This window comes from Trichomycterus rosablanca, chromosome 26 (genome assembly GCF_030014385.1).
Source record: "Trichomycterus rosablanca isolate fTriRos1 chromosome 26, fTriRos1.hap1, whole genome shotgun sequence".
Lineage (NCBI taxonomy): Eukaryota > Metazoa > Chordata > Actinopteri > Siluriformes > Trichomycteridae > Trichomycterus > Trichomycterus rosablanca.
Window position 1 is genome coordinate 1506719 of NC_086013.1, and position 27416 is coordinate 1534134.

The window sequence follows — 27416 nt, forward strand, 5'->3', positions numbered from 1 at the left end:
TTTAGTCAATCCAGTCCTGTGTATACCAGGCTTTTGTTGGCAAGCCACCCTAATTTATGACCCATCCAAGTTGGTTAATAGCAAATTAGCTAACTTCAGCTGTATCGTCCAATCCAGCATCCCAGCTGACTGTGAACCATGTCTCTATATTTGGTTTTGTTTAAAATTTGATGTATAAAACCTCATGCGTAAATACTACAAGAGCAGAAATGTGGTGCATCATGAAGCATCAACAGAAAACTTCAGGTCAGCACAACTAAGCATGTCAGCATTCACCGAAATATAACATTTAAATAAGGGCGTGTCGCCTCATGCGGAATGACATATCCAATGTTGTGTGACGAAGACAAGCACTAAAAGCGTCACGCAGTAAAGAAGTAAGAGACCAAATCAGAGAGACAGTGAAATAGTTTGGTGATGACCTTTGTACACTTCTGTGCAGGACGGGTGCGGCTATTTTGATGTTTGCACCTTTTGTACTGAGACTGTGAACAGTCCACATTTCCGGCCATTTGCCGCAGAGATGCTGAAGCTGTGAATGTTATTTTAGATCTTTTGCAGCATCTACGCTGAGCTGACTGTGAACTGTTTTGTTTTTGTCCCTTTACGGCATCCATACTCACAATGAAACTGCTGGACATTTTGATTTGTTTTGTATGTGTACACTGTGAATCTATTCTGACATACTGACATCAGTGGTGTGGCCTGTCCATGTTTGCATTCTACCTGGAGGATCAAGGCCTTCACCAGCATTTATCACTTTTCTCACCATCTGCACCTTCAGCGTGGACACGGTCATGCTCATTTCTATCAGTTTTACTTCACTTTATAGCCTGTTATCTAGATCAGTATGTGAATATTAATTTTTGAATAGATGGGATAATGTAGCTTAACCCATAACCCAATTAATCTCATTTAACTAACATTATAAGGATACTACAACATCCATTTTTTATATACAGCATCTATAGCGTACCATACAGGCTTACTACAGACATCATCTCTGTGTGTTTCCCTGAACTGAATACCCTGAAAAACCCCTATAAACAAACAAACAAAAATAATAAAACACAAATCCTTTTCAAACTATTATTATTAACATTATCATCGTCACTGCTGATTTAATTATATTTATTCACTTAAACTGATGTGCTAGTAAAAATGTCAGCCTCAGTAAATAACAGTAAAAAATGATAACTTATTTCACTTATTTCATATTTTTGATGGAATGTCTCAAAAGTAGTGATCAGAAACAAAAACGTACTTCGATGTAGAGGCGTAACAGTGCACACAATAGACCGAGTGCTTCAACCCAAACCTCAATTCTTATTTTATGTCACAGATAAAATGGATCAGGCAGAGAAATAATTAAAATCACAGAAACTGGATCGAAATGAATGTAAAAAAATAAAAAATGTATTTATGTCTGGTTTAGTTCTTTATTGAAATTAAAGTAAAAAGGCTCGGTTGGATGCAATTCTTCATAACTTTCCAACAGGTGCAAGCCTATTGCTCTGAAGGTGCTGGTTCATGCCCCACCACTCCCATTTTTCCACTGTTGGATTATATTTCGTTGCAATTATTAAGTTTCTTTGGATTGAAGTGCCCACCAAATGCCAATATAGTCATTACAGTTTTACATTTAGAGCTTTTAGTGGCCGCTTTCATCCAAAGTGACCAGATACAATACAGGTCATGTGGTGTTAAGGTACATTTTAATATTTGTGAAATTCCATTCCTGTGTGACTTATACTGTACCTGAGTACCCATGATTAAACACCACAACAACCACAGCAAGGCAAAACAAAAATCGCCCTTTTGTTTCAACCGCTATTATTTGAGGTTATGGTGGCGTATGTGCTTATAGCATTTGCTGGAGAGTCACGACAGCCTTCAGCAAAGTCCACAGGTACCCTTGTGCAATTGGAAATGGAAATCAGGACAGATAGTTCTGAATTTGGGTGCAAACCATATTGTATTGTTGGGTACCGTGCAATAAAAAAGGGACTGAAGGGTTACCAAATTTAGTACAGGTACTTAGCTACAGTACGGGTCACTCTGCAGAAAACAAAACACTAAATGTGAGATCCAGGGTTTTAAAATGACATGAACTGGAAAAGTGGCATCAATGACCCAACAGTGCCAATCCAGAACCTTAACTGAGCTACCAGGGGTGAAATGCTTTTCACTTTCTCTTTGGAAACAAAATGTACCTAAGACCTTCAAGAAATTGTAATTCAATTAAATAAGGCCTGTAGTTTAATGAGATTTACTATTTACTTTCTTCAGGGAATACTGGTGGGCCACCATTGATAAGCATGTATGATGGCTTTTTGTGCTGGTTAAAACGTCCTGTCGCCTCAGTTGTTCTTTTGTTTCTTCACAGAACATGAAGCAGCAACAAAAACCCTATTTTCATATATTTAAATTGGTGAGAAATGGTAAAATGTCAGAGAAACTTCACTAACGGTTCTGACTGGAATCACTGAGCTCCCTCTTCAGTGTTTTCACCGCCACAATAAAAGCGCGCCTTTGCCTGAGTGACGTCCCCGCCGACCAATCAGATTCGACTTTTCTCAAACTCCCGCCCCTTTGAGGCTTCACGTAGGCGCGCGCTCGATTGGAAACGGTGCTCGCGCTTCCGGGAGGAGAGCGTGCGTGAGTACATGTGACGGTTCATTCGACTAAAAGAAGGTAAGACGCGCGAACGATTCAACCGGAATAACGTCAAAATTACTGCGTGTTTTTAAATGATTTCAGTTCGATTCGTTTTGATTTAACCGGTCTGAAGTCGGGCTCGCGTGCTCAGTCGGGAAGACGTCGCGCGCCGTCCTGCGGAGACGTGAGGCCGACAAGCAGCAAGTGCGTATGCTAGGCTAAGCTATGCTAAGCTAATCAGTGTGCAATGGTGTGCCGGTTCAGCCGTTTAAACGGCATCAGCATTCGGGAGTCACTTCTTTCGTATCCCGGTTGAATCCCCAGCCCGTGATTCGGTAGTTTAGTCGGTTTGGAAGAGTTTGGTGTGTAAAATGAGGCTCCGGTTATTTAGCTAGATGTGGTTTTGTATGAAATAGGTGCGCATTCACTACGCAGTGTGCTTCTGAGGGTTTGGAAGCCATTACTATTGTGCACTAGTTAGGGACCCTACTGAGGGATGTAGCAGCCATTTGGGACCACATTCAATATTTCAATTAGAATCACTAATTTAAGGTGCATTTGCCTTTCAATTTTCAAAATATGAAATTCCTAATTTATGTTTACTATTTTAACTTTGTTTTATAATCAAGCTTTATTAAATTCGTCGTTTTTAAATTATGATTTGCATTATTTAATTAGCTCGAAAAATAAGACTAAAGCACACCGATTATTTAAGAATACTTAGTAATTTAGTGTAAACGTGGCGTTCTGTATATAAACACCTTGTGTAAAGATTTGCTACCGGTAAAACACTAACATTTAGATTTTACAGTCAAAAGACGAACAAAGAAGCTGTTAGCTTGGCATGCTAGGAACAGAAGGTCACGGTGTTCCGTACATCCGTATTTTAAATGTAGTTCCTTTTGATTCTGATCTGTCTGTGTAAAACTGCTTTAATCGCAATCTAAGCATCAACTATTCATTGTGAAGTGAGTCTAAATAATCTTCAGGTCATCTACAGCAACTATATTTGTGTTGACCATTGACAGCAGAGATGCTCAAACTTTGCAGTCCAGAACTTCATGTGCAATAATAAATAAATAAATCTCAGTATACAGATAGGCCTAAGTTCATCCTTCTATTTTATGACTTGAAGCACTAACTCACTTATGTTTAGCAGGTAGTTTAGTTTCTTGATGAGGCTTTAAGCACAGAGTGGGTAGCATTTACATTTTCAGCATTTAGCAGACGCTTGACTTACACGATGAGCAATTGAGGGTTAAGGGCCTTGCTCAGGGACCCAACAGTGGCAACTTGGTGGTGGCGGGGCTTGAACCGGCAACCTTCTGTTTACTAATCCAATACCTTAACCACTGGGCTATCACTGGCCCCTAGCACTGTCGCCTCACAACAAGAAGGTCCTGAGTTCGATCCCCAGGTGTGGTGGCCTGAGTCCTTTCTGTTTGAAGTTTCATGTTGTCCTCGTGTCTGTGTGGGTTCTCTTCCAGGAGCTCCGGTTTCCTCCGACAGTACAAAGACTGAATTGGAGATAGAAAGTTATATAAAATGGCTTATCGCAGCTGTACAGATTGCCTGTGTGAGCACAACATTTTGAGGCAGGACGTTATTACGTCTCTGATGCTTTAGGTTGATTGTGGTGTGGATGTGCATGTGGGCTGATTGTGTCTGGTCTAAGACTTTGTTCTTAAATTCTATCATCTTTATTAATTCAGGTTGCTGGTCCAAGATGTCTTACTCGTCGCGGAGTTCGTACGACTGTAAGGTCTACGTGGGTGACCTGGGCAGCGGCGCGGCGAAGGGAGAGCTGGAGCAGGCGTTCGGCTACTACGGGCCCCTGCGGAACGTATGGGTGGCGCGCAATCCTCCCGGCTTCGCTTTCGTGGAGTACGAGGACTCCAGAGACGCGGAGGATGCCGTGAAGGGGATGGACGGAAAGTGAGTCAGCTTGAGTTCTTTCTGCCTACATTTCCCATGGTGCACATTTGACTCTTCAAAGAGCTCAGGTTTGTGAAAGTGAGTGTGGCTTTTGCTGTGCTCTCATTCAACCCAAATCATTCATTCAGCTTTTAGGTTTTCTCGCTGATGTCGGGTGTATAAACGGGTTTGCTTACAGAAAAAATACGCTTAGTTTGTGTGTTATGATATTTCAAGGCGGCTTGCTTGAAAAAAAGTTGTTCACCCTAATCTGGACTAAAGTATTGGATGAACAAGAGTTAAACAATATGAATTAAAATATTCTGATAATAGCCGTGTTGTTATTTAGAATTTATTTCAGCCGTCTTTTAATCTACTGCTCAATCATAACGAGTTGTTGTGTGTAATGATGCTACGGCGTTTTTTCTATTGCAGAATGCTTTTATTATCTTATTATTTGTTCAATAACAGCTACTAACACTCCATGAAAATGAAAGCATGTGTGTCCGTTTAGCACAACTGCCTGCACGATCACGTGTCTGTTCTGCATTTTATTAAACGGCACTAAAAGCATTAATGTGTGAAGTAAATAAAACTAACTGTGTTTCTTTTGCTTGACCGAGTGTGTAGATGTTTATGTTCATCAACCCCCTTTTTTCCTCGACCCAGGATGCTCTGTGGTGCTCGTATTCGTGTCGAGATGTCGAACGGAATGTCCCGGAAATCTCGCTTCGGCCGGCCGAGCCGTAGGGCGTTCGATCCGAACGACCGCTGCTACCAGTGTGGCGAGACGGGACATTACGCCTACGACTGCTACCGCTTCAGCAGGCGAGGTGGCCGACGCAGCAGGTACGAACAGATTGAACGCGTGTGTGTGTGGTGGTCTAGCTTAATACAATGTTAAATCTGTAAAGCTCATACGAAGCAGGACCAGTGTCAGTTTTGGATGATATCTTCAGGTTCTCTATACACACCCACCTCACCCCACACTAACACTCTCCCTGTCAGTCACATGACTTGTATAATAGCTCATGACCTTTAAAATTAATCATATTTCTCAGTCTTGGGCTTTTAATGGGGCTTTATTCAGTTTTCTGATTTTTTTTTTCAGCAGGTCTCGGTCTAGATCTCGCGGTCGCCGCTACCACTCACGCAGCCGTAGCAATGAGCGGTAAGTGTACGTTGTACATGTGTGTATAGACTGGAGACGTTTTCCTTTCAGCCCGCTGCATTGATTTTCGTTTTGTTTCTCAGGAGGCATCGTCGTTCCCCTTCATACTCCAAAAGGAGGAGCAGGTGAGCTCCACTCGACGGGCTACACACACACTTGCTTTTACGAGCTGCATTAAGCAACATAATCGGACTAAGACAGAAAACTAAAACGTCTGTGTTTTCTGTTGGAAGGTCTGGGTCCCAGGACCGTTCTAGATCCAGAACTCCAGTCAGGCGCTCTCGCTCTCCTGTGCGCCGCTCCAGAAGTCCAGCCAGAAGGTCGAGAACACCGGTCCGCAGGAGCAGGTGGGAAGATATTAGCACGTTTGTCTCTGTGGGGTATCCGTTGGAAGGCTGTGGGTTCGAATCCTGACTGCCGTGCTGCCACTGGTGTTTGAGCAAAGCCCTTAACCCTCTTGCCCGTCCCTCGGACGTTCTGTCCTCTTAACCTTGTGCTGGTGTTGGTCTACGCTGTTGGTTGACCCATACCGTGTTTATTCCTGCATACGAGAGTGGCTCGGTGGGTAGCACTCTCACCTCACAGCAAGAAGGTCCTGGGTTCGATTCCCAGGTGGGGCAGTCCCGGTCCTTTCTGTGTGGAGTTTGCATGTTCTCCCCGTGTCTGTGTGGGTTTCCTACCTGTGCTGTCATGAATGTAAACAAAATAAATAAATAATCCTACAAATAAACTTCTTCTGCGTTTGAACAGTCGCTCTCGATCACGTTCCCGCTCCAACTCCAGACAGAGGGCACGCAGTGCGTCCAGATCCCGATCTCGTTCCCGATCACGCTCTCGTTCACGCTCAGTCAGCCAGAAGAGAGACAGGTAAGGCCGTCCTGCCCTAAATACACCTATGTAATGGCACCGGATTCATTCTATTTTACCCCAAATGCAGTTGCTCTAGGTGTATGCTGGCCGCACTTAGTCCAGTCCGTCTACTGAACAGATAAAACAGCTGTTGAATGGGGGGGGGGGGGGGGGGGGGGTTAGGCCCATGTTAAAAATGGGCTGTATTGGGATGGAGGGAAAACAAAACGGCATCATTCACCAGATCTGTGTGGGTCTGTTTATAGGAGGCCTGAATTTACACTGGTGCTGCATTTGTGTGTAAAATCGAGTGACGGACGATGCTCACGTCTCATGCTAAATAAATACAACACGCATGCTAATGTACGCTGATCCGTCTTTCTCTGCTAGTCGTTCCAGGTCTCCGAGCCCAAGAAAGAACCCCACACCGGACGCCGACTGATTCGGAGCAACGTTTTCTCGTCTCTCGATCTCCCCCCACCCCCCTCTGCCTACCCCCCTGTATGCTGAAGCCTCTCGGCTGTCCCACTAGCTGCAGTTCAGGTTTCACTGGTTTCATCGAATCTTTTTGTTCGTTAACGACCTTCCCTGCAGTTTCAGTTCGGTTTCTCTGCAGCCGTGTGTACAATCGAACATCTGTACTACTTTCTGCTCCCTCTAATTTCAGGAGGTTTTTTGTGCTACACCACCTTCCTCCTAAAATCCTCGTAAATATATTTTTAAGAATTTTAAGTCATTTTTAGTTTGTGTTTTGGGACTGTGGTCAGCGAGTGTCTGGTTGGGGGGCTGGGTCAGTTTATCTAGTTGGGGGGGGGGGAGAAAAAATGAGCTGTGATTGGGTCAAAGCTGAGTTTAAAGTATTTTTGTTTAGTTATTTTTTTTTAATTTTTATTTTTTATTTTTTTCGTTGGAAATGCCATTGATCTTTTTAATAAAGTGAATCTTTACACACTTGATTGTTTCATTGCTTAACCTTTTTTTTTTTTTTTATGAATTATTGCTATTCTTGCTTGTCCGGGATGTTAAATTGTTAAGTTAGTAGGAGTGACTTAAATCGAATCAGCAAACTAGTTGGACCATTTGTGGCTTTGTGTGGAGAAATTGGTGTGTGAACCTTGGCCAGCTCATTTGATGTGATTAAATTTCAGAGTGCCGTGATTTCACTGAAAATGAACTTTTATGACTTTGTAATTCTATACATTATGCATATTTGTTTTATATTCTAGTCTATTTCAGTGCTCTAGTCGTATCCAATTGCCCATTTATGGCTTTTCTCTAGTAACTCTTCCAAATAGTTTATAAAGTGCTGTGATTTCTTCAGCTCAGTCATGAATGAAACAAAAACCCAGTTAAAATAATTTACTGGAAGCTGTGGGCTGAGGTGTCTTCAGCAGCTTGTCTGTAGAAATTACCTGGGAGAGTAAAGTCACGTTTCAGTTGGTACATATTCTGTGTGCTGTCTTCCATTCATTGATTTTTAACTGTTCAGTGGTGACCTGACATTAAATGAATCTGAACACTTTCGATTCCTGGAAGATCTGAACTGTTCCAGTCTCCTGGATCACTTGTTAAAGATCAGTTAACTTCTGGTTGGTTGGTATGCAGGGTAAACTTAGTAAACTGAATGTGGCATGCACTCAAGAGAAAGAATAACTGGTAATGGTAGTAATGGTAATGGTTTTTGTTGTCACCACCACTTCTAACAATGTGCAGTCAAGTAAACATCTGGATGTGAAATATCTCTCACGTTTCATAAATGGGTGAGGATGACTGCAGGGCTAATATACAAATAAATGCCAATCATAAGTTGTTAAACCAGATATTTTTACATGATGTATGTGCATGAGGAAACTCATTTTACATGCAAAAATGTGTCAAACCCCAAATACCCTCAATCCAAAAAGTAAATAAATGGAATCAATCAGAACATGTCTTGTGCCAGACAGCATGGCTAAAAAATCTTTTAATATACCCTCTGAATACAGGAACTGGAACTAACATGTTAATCTAAACAAAAACGATGCTTTCAGGGCCTCGGCCGGGGATTTTGGGCCACCGCAGAGCCTCAACGACCCTGAAAATATAACCATGTGCAGCCGTGCATGCAACATGCAGTGGATGTGCATACAGTGGGATTCACTCATTAATGTGGTTCAAGAGCTATTTTAATGGTATAATTCTAAGAATTGGACAATTCGATGCCCTTTCTTTTCTCTCTCATGAGTTAATTTTATTTATTTGTGTTTTGGGTAATTAGATTTATAATGAGACATGATGGTGCAGCCCTGTTCACCACTAGTCAGCACCGTTCTCGCCTGGATTGAGGGCGGACTGAACCATTTCATGTAAACAGGGGGGACAAAAGCTCTGTGGACTTTTACTTTTAATACTTTCAGCCAAACCAGTTGAGAAAAGATAAAGTTAATAATAATAATGTATTATATATGTTTTTTAATTCCCAAATGTTCTAATAACTTTAGGGCCCCTGTCAATCGCAGGCCCTTAGAATCGTCCTAACACCCCCATACTGCACCAGTGGTTGAATCCAATCCGCACACTATCGTTTCACTATTTTATCTTTATTTTTAACTGTATTTTTGAGGCACTTTAGGGCAGCAAATCCACCTGCTGGTTTACCATGAGGAAACCCTCAGCTCATCAGGGCCTTTATAGCGTGGTTGTGAATGTTCTCTGATTCGGGGCGAGGATCGAACCCCTGAAAACAGGCGTCGTGCCCTTTAAACGTGGGCGTGTCCACCTACAGTGGGCGTGTCCACCTACAGTGGGCGTGTCCACCTACAGTGGGCGTGTCCTCCGGGCGCCTCTCTCTTATTGTCCTGCAGCGTTTTTACGCATCGCATTTTTGTCCTGCTCGGAGTTGCCGTCGTTCCTGTCCATTTTAAAGCGCTATAGAGAAGAGAAGATGGCTGCTGTTGCGGGGCGCTATTACAGTGAGGGAGGCAGAGCCACCAAACGACAGAAAACTGACGGAGACGGAATGACCTCGGTATTATTCACTCTCGGTTTTAAAAGTATTCATTTCCCTTCAAGAGAAGTGAGAATGCCGTTGCTAGCACGGATGCTAACGTGCTAATTGTGTAGACGCCGCGCTGCTCCTTCGCTTTATTATATATTTAATGCGTAATTTTAGTTTTAAGGCAATTTATGGTTATATTAATTTTTTTACATCAAACTCGCGATTTTTATTGCATTTTGTTAATTTGCGCTCGAGTATTATCGCTAAACTGAGAGCTTAAATCTGCGCTCATTGTTCTAACCAGCTAGCCTAGCGTAGCCTAGCCTAGCCTGGTGCTAACCTCACCGTGTCCGTCTGTTTATATAATATGCATGCATTTATATGTGCATACATCTTCATGTTTATTAACACGTATATTGTAATAGATGTATAATCCTTAACCCTAAATTGCTAACTTAATTTTAATATTAAATTACTTTATAATGCGTATTAGTTACACCAATGTGATTGACCCCATTTAGCTTATATAACAAACCGAAACATGAATAGCTCTGGAGTAATATTAATTAAAAAACGATTATGTAGATGCAGTTGTATAGTAGATGGTAAACGGATGCAAAAACCGTGGAGCAGCACCCGCTTTCAGCTATTTGCAGTTTTGACCCAGATAAAACGAATTAAGCATAAGGTTTTGGTGTTGGTGGAACTCTTAGAAGCTCTAATGGAACATTACAGCAGGTTTACTAGGGTTAAACACATTAAAATTAAGGAGGAATGGCTGTGGTGTATTGAATGACTCGTCTTGTTTGTTTAGGAGAGTTATGAAGACCCACACAAGCCCCTACCCTCACTGGTGATCCACATCAGGGGTCTGGTAGACGGCATCACCGAGGCTGACCTTGTTGAGGCTCTGCGGGAGTTTGGCTCAATCAGGTACAACATCTCCTTCCACCGTACACACTTGTGTAGCCCATAAAGCAGAACTGATCTGAATTTCCTTTTCCACAGACATGAAATAACGGTCAATTTTTTGTTTGTGTGTAGCTATGTGGTGCTGATGCCAAACAAGCGCCAGGCTCTGGTGGAGTACGAGGACATGAGCGGCTCGTGCAACGCGGTGACGTACGCCAACGACAACCAGGTGTACATCGCCGGCCGGCCCTGCTACCTCAACTACTCCACCAGCCAGAAGATCTCGCGTCCCGGAGACTCGTCCGACGCGCCGAGCGTCAACAACGTCCTGCTCTTTACCATCATGAACCCCATCTACCCCGTCACTACGGTAGCACAAAATCCTAATATCCTAGTTCCCTGGTTTACAACACTCAGCTCTATCCTCTCTATACAGCTGTGAAGGTCTGAACGTGACCCTCGAAGCTGCTACATCACAGAACTTGCTGTTCTTCTTTTATCAATATTTGTGAAACGCGATGTTCAAATAAATAATCTAATCTCCTGTCTGCAGGACGTTCTGTACACCATCTGCAACAACTGCGGCCCCGTGCACAGGATCGTGATCTTCAGGAAGAACGGCGTGCAGGCCATGGTGGAATATCCTTTATAAACACTGATACTGTTTGTTTAATCTCTGTATGTCATTTAGCCATGAATCTAATCAGCACCTTTGATTCACAATGGAATCTAGGATACTGATTAACCAGATAATTTTAGTTATAATGATAATAATAATAATAATAATTGTGACCAGCTGCCTGTAGGACCTGAGCCCTGCTGTAGCATTAGTGTTGTGTGTGTGTTTTCCTTAACTTCTGCTCACATTCGATTCGGTTCAGAGTGCTCAGAGGGCAAAAGCTTCGCTCAACGGGGCCGATATCTACTCCGGCTGCTGCACCCTTAAAATTGAATACGCTAAGGTTGGTCACACGCATTCACAGTTTGATATTTAATGATCTGAAGCTTACCTCACCGTTATGTTGTTTTCACAATAGTTAACAATGTTTTCGTGTTTTCTGCAGCCGACGCGTCTTAACGTGTTCAAGAACGATCAGGACACTTGGGATTACACCAACCCCTCTCCGGGTCAAGGTAAAACACACACCCACCCGCTCCTGCCCATAAGTCGTATGTGGTCAAGCTTCCTGGCGTGAGAGCACTGTGTGATTCTAGTGTTTGCTAGTGAAGTCCCATGGTGGTCTCACTCAGATCGAAGCATTCACTAATAAGAAACAAATCAGCCACGTTAGGCTCTTATAAGATACGTGACAGCACACACACTACAGATTCTCGTACGTTTCCGTCACCGGTTCGCATGTCACTCTCACGTATTTCGCTGAACACGAGCATGTGTCGCACTTGCAGTCCTGGTAGAAAAACCCTCCCTCCCCTCGCTCACCATCACAGTCACATTTTTATTCGCATGACCCTGCACCCAGGGCACACGACACAGTGGAGATCTCACATGATTTTTATGCTTTAGGCGGATACTTGGTCGTCAATGCTTCATTTTTATTTGTTCTTATCAGACTGGTTTTATAACTGGACCACATCTATAACGTGGTGACATTTAAGTTTGGTACCAGTTTGTATTAATCTAGAAGTTTAACCTTGTGTTTGATGCCCAATATGACTCAAAAGATCCAAATTTTGTGTGTAAGTAAAGAGTTTGGATCTTTTGAGTCATATTTTGCTTCAAACACAAAGTTAAACTCTGTGGGATTCAGAGTTCAGATCCACAGAGGTGTGTTAGACCTGATTTAATCTGGAGGTGTGAACTGCTTTGAAAGCCAGTTGTTTCACCTGGTTTTTATGTATATAATTTTCTATAAAGGAGATATATGTATATACACACACACACACACACACACACTGAGCAAAAATGTGAAGACACTAACAAAAGAAAACTGTATACATTTAGTGTTACAACTTCTGTACTGAAAAATCAAACACCACATCATTTAGGGTTCCCCAGGGTTCTTGAATTAAAATAACATAGGTGATCACTTATAAAATGTACATATGAAAGTATTGTATAAAAATGAGGAAAATGGTTTAGAATAATAAGGTTGCCAGTAGAGGAGAAAATCCATTCCAAACAGTTTTTCAAACTACAGTAGTTCCAGCTAATAGAGACTCAAAATTATTTTGTATAATCAGCTAAATGCACATGCTGCTGTTTTAATGTCTAAATTTGGGGTGGTACACAAGCTCCCCCCAAATTCCTACTAGATGCTGTGCATGGCCATCATGACTTGTTAATGCACCTGATTTGACATTTTGGCAAAAACAATAGTTAGTAAAATGACACACTGTGAATACTCAATACATTGCATATTCAAAAATAGTATTTTTGTAAGTGGATTGGGACACAGCGGGCGTCGGCGGCGCCTCCGATCTCGCTCTCATCGTGCAGCTGTTGTACGCTTTAGTGGTTTTTGTGTTCAGGGCTTGAACGTGCATCCTTCAGACAATCGTACACTGAACATTCTCATCAGACGTCACTTCCTCAGACACCTCGGAGCGGTCAAACGGAGGTTCGCCACATGGAACAGACACAGCGGCACTTTAAAACGCTACAGAGAAAGACGTCATTGCAAACAGAACATTTCATCACAGCTGACACGCTTCATCCAACACGTCCACGAGACGACGACCCCGATCTCTGATTTATCCGGGGAGGGTCTAGCACACTGCAGCCAGTCTCAGAAGACACACACCACCACCCAGCAGCCACCAAATCGAGCATCAGATAAGACACGCAGACACTGAAGAACTGATTGCCAGAGGATCAATGCATTGTTTTTTTACAACCCTGTGTCTGGTTTCCTTGGTGTGTGGGCTACCCTTACTATCGTTGATCCACCTCAGTCACGAGAGCTCTACAGATTGCCACGACACAGCACATGGCATACAGATCACCACGACATGCCAAACAGATACTCCCGGGATCGTCACTGCACATTGCGTCAAGATTGCTGCACCACCGCGACCACATATCAAGCTGATAACACAGGACTGCCTTGACCACACACCTGTAGACGCCTCGACGCCACACCCTAGGCTCCATTCATGCCAGAACAGCACAAACACCCAGCGAACGTCATGAGAACACAGCCAGCCTCACGTCACGCCCTCCATCACAGGGACACTACACTACAGCACACGGGAAGGACCATGAAGACACAACCACCCAACACGTAGCTCATCCCTCCTCACGCCCGGTCTCTCTCTGGAGTCGGGCGCTCCTGTCTTTCTCTCTCTCTCTCTCTCTCTCTCTCTGCTGTATCCCTCCTCCTCCTCTTCCTCACTCACTGTGCTTAATGTTTCACCCTGAGAGAGGCGTTTCTCATTCTGACTGCTGTTACGCCTTCCGTGTGACGCAGGTTGGGATTAGCTCGGCTGCTACAAGCCTGGTCTGCGGCCCTCTTCTGTACGGTAAGCACCGCCGATCGTGCCTGGAAACCCCAAAGCGACCCGCAAAGCACTCGGACGGATTCCTAAAATGCCAAGGAGAACGAACGTTCGCTGGGAATCGAAACGAAGCCACTGCCGTTCGAGCAGTCGCTCCTCGGGACTCTCCGTAAGTAACCGTCACCGCTGAAATGTCTTGACTCGGTGACCCTGGCAGGCTGCATACAGCATGACTGGCCTGCCCCTCTCAAACCCATCGCTAGCCGTGCGTGGTGTTTGGTGAAACGCTGAATAAAGTTCATGACATTTCTACTCACTAGAAGCGTTCGGAAGGTTGTAGTTCGATTCTTTGACACTTTTTGAATCAGGGATGTGGAACATCGTTCACGGAAGGTTGGTGGAGTGTGTGGTTTTGTTCCAACTTCTGCTTCCTACCTGCTCTTTGGATGACGTTCCACAGCCCTGCTTTAAAGGAACGCACTGTTCTAAATGCTGATGTTTATCGTGAATAAAATATTGATTTAAACTTAAAAATGCTTAAAATGCTTATTTAAGTCTTCTGGTCCCATCATACTAAGATGTTTAAACCAATCTGAGGACCTCTGAGACCTTTCTGTGATTAGTGATAGTTACACATAAACCATAAAAAGTATCTGATGCCATGCAGGAGCGTTTGTTTCCTTTTTATCCTTTTCTAGACCTATCAAACCAGTCTGGTGTCTATACAGACATAACTGGCAGCCTGGTCGGTGGGAGGTCACTTGTCTAGGTTGGTGCATTCTCAGTGCTGGTCACAAGCTCGGCATCTGGAGTAAAAACTGCCAAATCAGGTTTAGGGACCTGAATCGGAAATATCTGACGTGGCCACCCTAAATATGGGTGCAGCCAAGGGATTTTAAATGTGTACGTTACTCCTACAAGATGTTAAAAAATCTCAGACCTCGGCTGATCTTCTCAGCTCTTGAGACGTTGGCAAAGCCGGAGTAATGCACACAGTTTGATTACTGGTCCAGTCCTGTGCCAGTGTTGCAACTTTGCTGGTATTATTGGGAATTTCAGCTGGTAAACCTCGACAGCAAGCTCTTCATTGCTGGTATTAATTGAGGGGGGGGGGTTGCAAATGTGCCGGTGTCTGTAAAATAATGTCATTGTAAAATTTCATAAACAAAAAAGCAGCTTCTTATTAGTAATTCCGACCTGCTGCTGTGGTGGGTTATTCAGAAAGCTGAGACGGTTATTTTCCTCTGTTGCTCTGATGCATGTCTGACGTGTGTGTATACCTGTGTCCGTACAGATGCTGATGACGGCAATTGGAACAGTTCTCAAGGTGTGTGTGTGTGTGTGTGTGTGTGTGTGATTTAAACAATAATAGCAGGTGGTACTTTTAAGCTTTGTTAATGCTTAGCCTCCCCATCACCACCATGTAGTGTTTACAGCTAATGCTGTCTTAGGTCCTCCTGCATGCCAGTCACAGTCGCACTGCCCCGCCCTCTTTAGTCTGCCCCTTTTGTTGGTGGGCTCGTTGTGCTGACCTGGTGTGATGCGCTCTTTCCTACAGACACCGGTGCGAACCCAAACAAGCGCCAGAGGCAGCCGGCCCTGCTGGGAGACCACCCGCCCGAATACGGTTCGTTTCTCTCCTCCTCCACACACACACACACGTGGACACATTTCGTCAGGGCGGTCTCTCTCTCTCAGTCTAACCCGATGCGCACTTCTAGGTCAGGGCGGTTACGGATACGACGACGGCGGATACGGTCCCTACGACGGCCGGAGGATGGGCCTCATGGGGCGAGGCCGTGGCGGCGGCGCAGGCAGCGGTGGCGGCGGCGCAGGCAGCGGCGGCGGCGCCCCGCGTTACGGCGGCCCCCAGTACAGCCACGGAATGCCCGACTGCGGCGCCCAGGCCGACTCACCCGTCATCATGGTGTACGGCCTCGACCTCAAGAGGGTCAACCCCGAGCGTGTTTTTAACGTCTTCTGTCTCTATGGCAACGTCTCCAGGGTAAGCGAGCCCGTCTGGATTCACAGTTCTAAAGATCTCTGGACGTTCATTTTGGGAGGTTAATATTCTCTCCCCCCCCAGGTGAAGTTTATGAAGAGTAAACCAGGTGCCGCGATGGTGGAGATGGGAGACTGTTACTCGGTGGAGAGAGCCATTTCACACCTGAACCATACCATGCTGTTCGGCCAGAAGCTCAACATTTGGTACGTTCCAAAAACCCCACGTTCACTCAGCAGTGCACCCTTCTCCTGCTCTGTCCTGTTATTAGAACGTTTAAAATGAGCAGGTTCCTGTGTGCCACACATTTAGCTGAATAAACTGAAGTACTAAAGGTTTAGTGAGCTATCCCACTATTACCGGGCTCTCGGGCCGTCCTGACCCGTATCCTGTGTGCAGTGTGTCGAAGCAGCAGACCATAATCGCCGGGCAGTCGTACCTGCTGGAGGACGGAAGCGAGAGCTGCAAGGAGTTCGTGGGCAACAGGAACAACCGCTTCACCACGCCCGAGCAGGCGTCCAGGAATCGCATCCAGCGGCCCAGCAACGTCCTGCACTTCTTCAACGGCCTGCCGGACTGCGACACCGACGTGTTTGGCAAGGTAAGTGGCACAATGACGATTCGTTATCAGAATATAAGAAAATGGAAGTCGATTTGATGAAGCTTTGCTGCCATGAGCGCGGCACATGTAGTGACTGGGTATCCATTTGGGATTCTGTGCAGCTATCGGTACAGTAACTGTTCAAACTATTAGAAGTTAAAAAAAAAGTTTATTTTATCTCATCTACCCTCAAGTTTTACATACAACAAGCAGGCATAACATTCTGAGCACTGACAGGTGAAGTGAATAACACCGATTATCTCTTCATCATGGCACCTGTTAGTGGGGGGGGGTATATTAGGCAGCAGGTGACCATTTTATCATCAGAGTTGATGTTAGAAGCAGGAAAAATGGGCGAGCGTGAGGATCTGAGCGAGTTTGACGAGGGTTAAATTGTGACGGCTCCAAAACTGCAGCTCTTGTGGGGTGTGTCCCGGCCTGCAGTGGTCCAAGAAGGGAACAGTGGTAAACCGGCGACAGGGTCATGGGCGGCCGAGGCTCATCGATGCACGTGGGGAGCGAAGGCTGGCCCGTGACGTGCTACTGCTGAAGAAGTTCATGCTGGTTCTGATAGAAAGGTGTCAGACTCCACAGTTCAGCACAGTTTGTTGTGCATGGGGCAGCAAAAGGGGGGGGACCAACACAATATGGTGGTCATGATGTTATGCCTGATCCGTGTGTATGTATATAATGTTGATTTTAGCTGATCTGTTTTTTGTCCTACAGATTTGTGAAGACTTGGACATCAAACCTCCAACCAACATCAAACTCTTCAATGGAAAGAGTAAGTGCGCTTTCTAACCTGCTTTTTATCAACCCAAACGTGAAACGATTAATAATTAAAAGGTCTGGACGTTTGCGGCTGCAGGTGAGAAGAGCGCGTCTGGCCTGTGTGAGTGGGACTCGGTGAACGACGCCATGGAAGCTCTCGCTGTGATGAACCACTTCCAGATGAAAAACCCCAGTAAGTCACCCTGCTTCATGCTAGAATGATAGTATTTGAGCAAAGCCGTGTGTTCGAAATAATAAAACATACAGATGGAAAGTTTGAAGTAATGATTTAAGGCTGAGGAGTAAATGTTATGGTACTATTTCCACACGATTCTGTTCAGTTGCAGTAATCACGACTCTCCACTTTCAGCCGGACCGTATCCCTACACCCTCAAGCTTTGCTTCTCCACCTCCCAGAGTATCAACTGAATCCATCATCACAGCCTCCAGAATTAAGACCACAAACGCACAGTGCTGCACGTTAATAAACACACGCTAAACTCATTTTTGTACAAATTTTGTGTTTTTATTTCCTAGTCGTTCCTTTTTTTATCCTTATTTACGAATTCGGCTTCGTTTTATTTTTGTTTTACGTTAAGTTTAGAGGAGAAAATGTAGACTCTGATGTTTTTTGTTCTTTAAATAAACTCCATTAATGTGAACTGTGTGTGTGGCTCTTTACACGAGTGAAGGACGTCTGCTTTCAAACACCAGCTTGCAGCAGCATGAATTAAACATTGGGGTCATTAGGGGTCCTTTTATTAAAACATTCCTGTCATGTCAACAACTGATCGGGACTCTGACTTCTTCTAACACAAAGCTAGGGAGTGGAATATGTGTATTCAATATATTTACATCAGTATATTGGAGGAGGGAGGTGGTGCATTTTGAGCATATCTAAATATGAAGGGGGGGCACATATGTAATATTATATATATATATATGTCTATATTTTTGGCACCAATAACAAACATTATACAGTAAAAACAAGCATCCAATCAGTGATTACTATTTATTTGTTTTTTTTTTTTATGTAGGGGGGTTTATGTTTCTTTAGCAGTCAGATTGAAGCAGATATTTGGTTCCCATCCTGGTTTGAGACACATTTTGACAGCCTGAATATGTTTGAGCTGATTATGGAAATGCCATGTGACTTACGGGGCCCGAAAACAAACATATTTAATGCTTTTAATGCCAAAACACAGTCCACTAGGGCCGGATGGAGTCACCTGACCAGGTGATGCGTCGCCATCTCCATCAAACAACCCCCGTTAGGGAATTTTCTGAAAGGTGCTGTAGATCAGTGACCCACAATTTGTCCATGGCAACACAAACAATGCATCAAAATAATATATACCAGTCCTTATGAGCGAAGCTTGACTCGTTTTGCATAGTCCAACGTGTGGCAACAGAAGCGCCGCTCAGAGTCCGTCTACAGTGTCCTGCTCGTGCTCGCCTGGAGTTCTAGTCCTTTCAGTATGACCGCTTGTGATTGGCTGATCCGTACCGGAGAGCTCGGCCACTCTGTGTGCGAGCCGCTGCAGGACGAGGTCGGCCGTGCTGCCCAGACGGTGCTGTAGGGTCGGACAGGAAATCAACATCATTAAACGAGGAAATCAAAATGTACTAAATTTAACGTTTACGATATTTAAGAGAGAAGCAGTGGACCTGGAGTATGTGCAGTCCTTTCATGGTGAGGATCGCCAGTTCCTTCAGTCCGTCCCCTGTCAGGTCCAGGTAGATGATTGACAGCAGGGGGCTCTTGAAGCTCCGCCTCCACAGCAGGTTAAAGCGCCCGTCTGATGCGTCCGCTGGCTGCTGGTATTTATAGCACAGCAGGTCCTGTGGGGAGCAACCAAAGACCAACGCTCACTCGCTCATATCTAGAAAGAGGACTAGTCAATCCACCTTCTGCATGTTTGTGTTAGATGGGTGGACCCACTAAGACCCACAGTGCTGCCTTTGTGCATTGCTGGACTATTAGGATGGACTACAATTTGGCTTCAGTGGTTACAAGCTGACCTACAACAGCAGGTTGTGTCTCATAAGGTCCTAGCCATTTAACAAAGAAGTCTGCCATGTTTTTATTTGTTAGCAATATTAATTTCATGTGGTAGGAAGCGCCCTCGGGGCAATTTGTTGCACAGACAGCAGTATCCACACACAATAAGGGTAAATCTAGGTCAAAGTTAACAGGAGGAACAGAGTGTTTTAAGGATCTTGCTTTGGCCGCATTGTTTTAATAAATAGGAACAAATAAATGTCGACCGATGCACCATTAACCGTAACTAAGTGTCACCAAATTCAAAATAGAGGGCAGGCGTCCAAATCAAATCAAAGGGTGTGTGCGTACCTGTCCGTATGTTCCCAGCAGCACCTCCAGCTGCCCGTCGAAGTCCAGATCAATCAGGAGGGCGCAAAGTACGGCGTCGCACTGGTCACTGTTTACTAAACACGCCGGCCTGCGCAGACCACATCTTTCTACATCCCTACCAACACACACACACATCATTAAACATCATTACACGTACGATAAAGTCAGATAGATGACGACTGAGATTAAAAGTCTGTAGAAAGTTGAACTATTTTGGTTTTGAGGTGGGTTGGAATGAAGGCTGCATCCTAAATCACTCTTTGTTGTATTAAATATTAAGTCTAATTAGTGCACACTATGTAGTGCGCAAGGTGTGTAAGAATCACCAGCTAGGCGCTCGGGAGGTGCGGTCAAGCAAGCTACAAGTCAAGTCAAATTTATTTATATAGCGCTTTTTACATTACACATTGTATTGTACACCAACAGACCAAAAACTCTTACTGAGCAAGCCGAAGGCGACAGTGGCAAGGAAGAACTCCCTTAAAATACAAGAAGAAACCTTGAGAGGAACCAGACTCAGCAGGGACCCCCGTCCTCTTTGGGTGGCCTGGAGGCTACCCCACCACTGCTGAGACCCCAAGCCCTAGAGTTCAAATCTCAGCTCTGGTATCAGCCTGCCGGGCTCCTGCACAGACACATGATTGGATTGGCTGTGTTTTAAACACACACAGGGCTGAACAGGGTCTCTGCTGACTGGTCGAGGTGCTCTGTAAGACCCTGCCCTGACAGGGGAAAAGAAGCGATCTGTGTGTGTGTGTGTGTTGGGGACGCCCGACAGACCGGGACCTCTGAGATTAAGAGTGTGGGAATGACAGCAGTTATGAGAGAGGGATAAGCTCCAATTGGCTATGACTGGATTGTGTGTAAAAGGGGAAAATTGTGTCTGACGAATATAGAGACACGTTAAAATATAATATAAATAATAATATTTGATATCATTGCTAAATTCATTGCATTCTATACGGATCAGCTCTCACCTGTACACCACGGCCATCTCAACAGTGCTGGTCACCAACAGGTTATACTGCAGCACCTGATCCACCCACCCACCTGCCAATCAAATACAATTAGGTGTGGTTACACACACACACACACACACACACACACGTAACATGCTAGTTACACAGCACACACACACACACTTACTGTCTGTGTTGGTCGTCTGGGCTGAAACCTTCAGAGGAAACAGTAACACGGTGGATATCGGACTGTCCAGCTGCAAACACCAACTCTGCACAATCTCTGATACACACAGAAAAACACAAGCACACTATTTTATTTGTTTTGCCTTGTGGGTATACAATTACTGACTGTACCCCCCTGTACCTCATTTATCAGTCCCGCCACAGCCAGATGTAATTCAAGAGGTGGATCATTCTCAGCGCTGCAGTGACACTATGAGTGTTGCAGGTGCAGCAGTGTTGTTGGGATTTTTAAATCCTGTTTCAACATACTGGCCCCTGGTGGGACTGTAAAGTGTTTAAAAAACCCACCAACACTGCTGCACCTGATACATACGTACCAGAACAACACACACCACCAGGTTATTATAATGGTCCACCACCCAAATAACCCAAATAGCATGCAGGGCTACAGTCAGTTAATGTATACCTGACACCATTATCCAAAGTGTGGTAGTGTGACAGTATACAGTCTAGACGATTGAGGGTTAAGGGCCTTGCTCAAGGGCACAACAGAAGCAACCTGGTAGTGCTGGGGCTTGAACCAGTGACCTTTTGATGACTAGTCCAGTACCTTAACCGCTAGGCTACACTCGCCCTCATAGCAACATACATATACCCCAAAGTCCTGTCAGCTGCTACTGTGTGTGTGTGTGTGTGTGTGTGTGAGAGTGTGTGTGTGTGTGTGTGTGTGTGTGAGAGTGTGTGTGTGTGTGTGTGTGTGTGTGTGTGTTTTACCAGGTCCTTTCTGGTTGACAAGAGCAAGCCCAACACAGCCATTCTGGCAACCATAAGCCGTTAGTCGCCGACCACCTTTAATACTCAAAACGTTCATCCACAACACACTGCAACACACACACACACACACACACACACACACACACACACACACACACACACACACACACAATTAATAACTATTTGATGACCAGCAACCATTAGAATGACCCCAGACACAGAAAAGTATTGGGACGCCCCTTCTAATTTCCGAATTCATGTGTTTCTGCCACAACAGTTACTAACTAAATGTAATAAATCAGTAATATAAAGAGAACTATATGCTTCCAACAGTTTAAGGAAGGTTTTGTTCCTGTTTCTGTTTATTTTATTGTTAAACACACACACACACACACACACACACACACTTACTTGCTGGGGAGCTCCTTCAATTCAGGGAAGAAACGTTCCACTGGCTGCTCCTCAAATTGGTGCAGTGAGGCGTTCTACCAACCAGAGAGAGAAAGAACGAGATCTATTAGACTTCCCATTTTTAAGTACCTTCTTCTTATTATTATTAGTAGATTTTATTATTATGTATCATCATTTCTTGGGTACTCTGAAAGGCGCTTATACATAAAATTCCATTATTATTGTTATTATTACTTATCAAAGCGAAGCAATAAGCAGAATGTCTGTCTGAAACACACTTGAGAGTTCAGAGTACTAATGATATTTCAATATCAGGAGTGAATACAGACAGAAGAGTGAATCATTAGAACCTCCTTGTACAGATGGATGCGCTGGTCGTGTCCACTGAGCAGAAACACAGTCTCCCTCTGATCCTCTTCATACTGCAGCCTGCAAATCACACAAAACATGTTTATTATATAAAAACCAACCTGATGCACCTGAACTCCAAATCTTCAGTAAGCAATGACAACAACAATAATGTACATTTATATAGAAAAGTGTGATTATATAGTATTTTCTTGACTCATGTTTCACTCACTCGGTGTGGTAGAGCTGGAAGGGTGTGAACTGCAGCTCCAGGTTCAGGCAGCTCTCTGTAATAAACATGATGTAGCAGCACTGATTTATTCCACCCACACGAGCCAAAAATAAACATTTATACAAATACAAACTTGTTAGCACTGACGGGCATTGATAATTATCATTTTCTATTTTCAATATCAAAGAGTAGCACAGTTTCTGCACAGCCTGCAATATAAACTAGATTAAAAATCACCCACTTATTTTGATTATATCTAATTACTCATCACAACAAGGTAAAACAAGTCCTGAACAGAAGTAAATGGTCACAAGAAGTAAAAGAGCTGCCAGTAGCTCATTAAGGAGTTGACTGATACGTAAGAATCATTTGTGAGTGAATCATTAGAACGATGAGCTCTTTTAAAGCCCCATTTATTTCATTTCACCACTTTCCCACCAGATCCTGATATATCAGCCAACATCTGTAGGTTTTAAAGTGAGCGACCTACGTGCAATGGACTCCAGATTGAACTCGGATCCTGGCTCATATTCACAGTAGATATTCAGGAACGGAGTGGCCTTATCGCCGGAGTCCTGGGTGGCACAAAGGAAGGAAAAAAGGATGCACAAGTAGAGATTGAGCAGCTATCGCATGCACATTATAGTAAAATGGTCATTGTAAACTATCAATCCGTGTAAAAAAAGAAGAATAAACATAAACATTTCATTCTAAGTCCCATAGAAAATCCAATTATCCAAAAGCTATGAACACATGTGTCCTTATAACATACTATACTCATTTATTTACTCTTTTGGATGCATCCCAGACTAAATACATCTGTAGTAAATACTGTAGTAACTAATAGACTCATTAGTCCTCTGAAGAGTGCAAATGTACAAATTAGAGAGCAGAATAAGTCATATTTAAGAATAAAATCGTACCTTGATGAAGGTGATGCCGACCACCAGCCCTCGGTTTGGTGGAGACTTGTTGAAAGCGTCAATAGACACAATTTCAGCATCAACTGTTCAAGAAAGCAAACACATTTTTGCTGCACTGCAGAGAGAACGGCATTTAGAAGACGCTTTTGTCCAAAGCGACTTACAGTACTGTGACAGTATACAGTTAGGGGTTAAGGGCCTTGCTCAAGGGTCCAACAGTGACAACCTGGGAGAGATGGGGCTTGAACCAGCGACCTTTTGATTACTAGTCCAATACCTTAACCACTGGGCTACAACTGCCCCATTACGACTGTCCAGCAATGGTAACGTCCAAAGATTCTCAATTTGGGTCAAGCACCCTTTAATGTGCATGGTATATAAACCATGCTTTTGTGCATTTACTGATTTTGTTTATTTATTGCAATTTTAATGATGTATTTATACTAAAATACATGGTAATAATTTCATGGTAGCAGGGTCGTTTTTTGCATTTGTGTACGGAACACTGTGAAATTCGATTCAACTGTGTGCAACATCATGTGTATCATATTCCTTAATTTTTATAAAGCAAAAGTTTGTGTGCTGAGTAGAAAAATGCCACACAATGTGCACTGATGTTTATTTTATAATGAATCTGTTTATGATGAGAATAAACTCTAGTTAAGTTTAGGTGTACGGAACACTGTGATATACGAAGCAATCTGAATAAACACAGTGAAGTTCAGCTGTCCTGTACAGATGTGATTATAACATGTGTTAATAGGATTAATAACATTACCTGGGATGTAAGTGAACTGCAGTTCTTTAGCTACAGGACGGATCTTCTGCTGAGGATCCTGGTACCTAAAACACACCACCTTACCCTTCAGTGTAGCGGCCAGTAACTCGTGTTCTCCTGCCTGGCACAGTCCGTATATGTTACTCTGCGATGGGAAGCGACTGAAACTGTCCTCAACAAACGGACACGAATCCTCCACGTCTGCTGACATGATCTCGAATAATCAAATACTAAAAAACGCCTAAAATCTGCTTTTATTTACATTCCATCATGCACTGAGTCCCCATGGGAGCACATGAACCAAAACATCCGTGTTGGGCGGGTTTACTTAGTAACACGGACCAACTAGAATTAACTGTCGCTTATCGACCAATCAGAAGCGTTTCCGAATATTTCCGAAGACTTACGAACATTTCCGAACCATCCAAAAATCGTCTATATTTTAAATGCATTGAATTTTCTGCACATTTAACTGTATGTAAGCTGTTTTTTTTTCTTTGCACTGAATTTAAAATAAATATGATTTTCCTTTGAACTTTTTTTTAATTAATCTTTGTAACAAAGCTCCCTTATTCCTGGAAACTTCTCTGTGCCCACTTAAATACGGTTAATCTGACAATACTTACAAAATATATGCATTAGAGGTGTTTTGTCCAAGTCGTGAAAAGAAACCCCCAAGGAAATCTGTCTAGACAGTCAGATAAAATCCAAGAACCACTAAAAACAGGTCTGTCTGAAATTAGAAGCTGCTAGAACAAGGGTAGATAGACAGACAGACAGACAGACAGACAGACAGATACTTCATTTATTCCGAAGGAAATTATTGACATGAATACCTTGCAGAAATCAAGCATTATGTTCAGCAACAATGTCCATAATAATGTTGTGCTTTTTGCACTTGTCTTTTGCTGTCATGCATTCACACGTTCAATAAACCTTTGTAATGTGCTGCTGTATTGAGTAGAACCATGATCCTGAGGAAACATCTCAATCCACTCACTGTACAGTACATAGATATGGAAGACTACCTGCTTAACCTGTGAGAATGAGCACTAGAGGGCAGACATGTTGTTATAGAGGTAATAACTCCACCCCACACATCTAGTCAGCTGCAAAGATGAGTAAAAAGGTTATAAAAATGTACTTTTTCAAACGATCAAGCTCATCAAAGATGTAAGAGAAACATTTATTGGCATCCCTGCAGCGAGTCTTCCAGAACAGGGAACCTGAGAGTGGTTCTTTAATATAGAATCTCTACAGATCGTCCAGGCTCCTTCGCCTTCCAGACTGGAACTCTCAGATGATTGATTCTGTGCTTATCAAATAATCTATGTGGATTTGAACCAATGATTTGGATCATGGTCCTGCTGGACTTTGATTTAAAATTTCCAGGTACTCCATAAAATGTGTGATACCCGCGTATCCCAGCCAGGTTCTCATAGCCCTTGGAAAGTAAACATAAAAGTAGAATTAATTCTAAATCTTGTCGTGTTTCAAAAGACTGTTTCAGTTCCTGTAGTCCAAAACATAACATATCTTCCACAATACTCAACAATGTTGATTATGATGTTTCTAAATAAGCACCCTGCTTTTTACACCAAACGTGAGTTATTTGATATCGTTCCAAAGCCATAAGCAGTCATATGGAGTCTCCTCCTTAACCTTAACATGCCTTGAAGTAGAACAAGAAGGCCTGACTCACAAATGACGTTCCAATTCACCTCAAAAGTGTTAAATAGGTTTGAGGTCTGTGCTGCCCACTCGAGTTCCTTCATACCAAACTCACCAAACCACAGCGAGGTCTTTATAAACCTTATAGAGTCATGCTGGTAATGAAAAGGGTCTTTCCCAAACTTTTGCCACTAAGTTGGAAGTATATAATTTATTATATTTTAATAATAATAAGGATGGGTGACACATACCATATATTATCATACATGCCATATAGTGTTCATGCACACAAATTACATAACAGTATATATAATAATAAAGCAACACTAATATATGTTAACAAACTCATTAACAATTTGCAATGCATTATGGGATTCACCATTAGGAAATGTACTTTTGGAACCGGAGCATGGACAGTTTTACTGGACTTAATGTAATTCGATTTAAAACATAAAGAGTGGTCAGCAGGGCGTTAAGTGAGTCGTGTATGTGTGTATTTTGTTATAAAATGAAGCATGTTGTGCAGTGGAATATCTGGAGTGTGTAGGTGTATGTGTGTAGGTCGAGTGTGTACTTGTTCAGGGATTATGAGTGTGTGAGTGATTGGTGCTGACAGCAGTGTGTGTATTACTGGCTGGGCAGGAGATTAAACCCGTTCTTTTTAGACTCCCTAATCTGGATTATCTGATGCAGTGTGCCAGCAATGACGTGGCCCACGCTCCTCTCTCTCTCTCTCTCTCTCTCTCTCTCTCTCTCTCTCTCTCTCTCAGTTCACCCTCCTTCACCCAGTCCATCTCCCAATTCATCTGCCCAGTTTCCCCCCAGTTTATTTCCACCCTGTGTTCTGTTTATTTCATCTCATCATGCCCATACTGCAGATTGAGTGTGTCAGTGCTGACCGAAGTGTGTGTGTGTGTGTGTGTGGGAAGGGGGGGATCAATTTGCAAGTATGTGAGTGTGTGTGTGTGTGTGTGTGTGTGTGTGTGTTATGCTGCGGATTAGACGATAGTCCACTTCCATAATTGCTTATGTGCCTATGTAGCTGGTGGTGGCCAGATGGATGCCCCCACCCCCATCTCCTGGTCTACATTATCCTCTAGATAACTGCCCTCTCCACAAACTAAACGCACCAACAGCAAAACTGAACAGGTACCCTGAACAGGGCGCCGCACACACCCACCTAAGGGGGCATTGATGCCATGAAGTGTCAGGTCCCTTGTGTATGTTTTTCATGTAACCGACATGGACATAAAAAGCTTCTCACTCCAACCTTCCATCCATCCATCCATTTATTCATCCATCCATCCATCCATTTATTCATCCATCCATCCATTTATTTATCCATCCATTTATTCATCCATCCATCCATCAATTTATTCATCCATCCATCCATTTATTCATCCATCAATCCATTTATTCATCCATCCATTTATTCATCCATCCATCCAT

The 27416-nt window shown here is 43.5% G+C and overlaps 3 protein-coding genes across 6 annotated transcripts; 2 read left to right on the top strand and 1 right to left on the bottom strand.

Moving 5' to 3' along the window:
* Positions 1-2633: 2633 nt before the first annotated feature.
* On the top strand, positions 2634-7546 carry srsf7a (serine and arginine rich splicing factor 7a). 3 transcript variants are annotated; one of them, XM_062988374.1, is made up of 8 exons: positions 2634-2694; positions 4371-4593; positions 5242-5421; positions 5684-5743; positions 5827-5868; positions 5977-6090; positions 6494-6610; positions 6983-7546. In XM_062988374.1, the coding sequence occupies exons 2-8, from the start codon at positions 4385-4387 to the stop codon at positions 7032-7034; spliced, it is 774 nt and encodes a 257-aa protein (XP_062844444.1). In that variant the 5' UTR covers positions 2634-2694; positions 4371-4384; the 3' UTR covers positions 7035-7546. The 3 variants fall into 3 exon arrangements, with proteins under 3 accessions (XP_062844444.1, XP_062844447.1, XP_062844445.1); XM_062988377.1 differs by having other exon boundaries at positions 5687-5743; XM_062988375.1 differs by lacking the exon at positions 2634-2694 and adding an exon at positions 2731-2862.
* A 1969-nt stretch (positions 7547-9515) lies between these two features.
* hnrnpl (heterogeneous nuclear ribonucleoprotein L) lies at positions 9516-17973 on the top strand. 2 transcript variants are annotated; one of them, XM_062988358.1, is made up of 14 exons: positions 9516-9599; positions 10384-10502; positions 10614-10851; positions 11035-11120; positions 11347-11443; positions 11546-11615; positions 15232-15264; positions 15496-15564; positions 15659-15942; positions 16024-16145; positions 16339-16540; positions 17267-17324; positions 17409-17504; positions 17653-17973. In XM_062988358.1, exons 1-14 carry the CDS (start codon positions 9516-9518, stop codon positions 17808-17810), a joined length of 1716 nt encoding a protein of 571 aa, XP_062844428.1. In that variant the 3' UTR covers positions 17811-17973. The 2 variants fall into 2 exon arrangements, with proteins under 2 accessions (XP_062844428.1, XP_062844429.1); XM_062988359.1 differs by having other exon boundaries at positions 17682-17973.
* Positions 17974-18485: 512 nt separating this feature from the next.
* Positions 18486-24599, bottom strand: kptn (kaptin (actin binding protein)). The gene is made up of 12 exons (XM_062988365.1): positions 24297-24599; positions 23519-23601; positions 23086-23170; positions 22596-22650; positions 22366-22444; positions 22016-22089; positions 21605-21711; positions 20832-20927; positions 20663-20735; positions 19665-19800; positions 18980-19153; positions 18486-18885 (listed from the first exon to the last, which is right to left on the bottom strand). The coding sequence occupies exons 1-12, from the start codon at positions 24505-24507 to the stop codon at positions 18733-18735; spliced, it is 1326 nt and encodes a 441-aa protein (XP_062844435.1). The 5' UTR covers positions 24508-24599; the 3' UTR covers positions 18486-18732.
* Between the last annotated feature and the right edge of the window lie 2817 nt (positions 24600-27416).

What these genes read in the sequence shown, in the direction of transcription:
- kptn (XM_062988365.1), bottom strand. Translation starts at nt 24,507, where the DNA reads ATGTCAGCAGACGTGGAGGATTCGTGTCCGTTTGTTGAGGACAGTTTC. An exon ending in TCGGCATCACCTTCATCAAG is followed by an intron (nt 23,171 to 23,518) that starts GTACGATTTTAT and finishes TGTGCCACCCAG; the next exon opens with GACTCCGGCGATAAGGCCAC. An exon ending in AAGGACTGCACATACTCCAG is followed by an intron (nt 18,886 to 18,979) that starts GTCCACTGCTTC and finishes CCGACCCTACAG; the next exon opens with CACCGTCTGGGCAGCACGGC.
- hnrnpl (XM_062988358.1), top strand. Translation starts at nt 9,516, where the DNA reads ATGGCTGCTGTTGCGGGGCGCTATTACAGTGAGGGAGGCAGAGCCACC. An exon ending in TCTATGGCAACGTCTCCAGG is followed by an intron (nt 15,943 to 16,023) that starts GTAAGCGAGCCC and finishes CTCCCCCCCCAG; the next exon opens with GTGAAGTTTATGAAGAGTAA. An exon ending in CTTCCAGATGAAAAACCCCA is followed by an intron (nt 17,505 to 17,652) that starts GTAAGTCACCCT and finishes GATTCTGTTCAG; the next exon opens with TTGCAGTAATCACGACTCTC.
- srsf7a (XM_062988374.1), top strand. Translation starts at nt 4,385, where the DNA reads ATGTCTTACTCGTCGCGGAGTTCGTACGACTGTAAGGTCTACGTGGGT. An exon ending in ACACCGGTCCGCAGGAGCAG is followed by an intron (nt 6,091 to 6,493) that starts GTGGGAAGATAT and finishes GCGTTTGAACAG; the next exon opens with TCGCTCTCGATCACGTTCCC. An exon ending in GTCAGCCAGAAGAGAGACAG is followed by an intron (nt 6,611 to 6,982) that starts GTAAGGCCGTCC and finishes TTTCTCTGCTAG; the next exon opens with TCGTTCCAGGTCTCCGAGCC.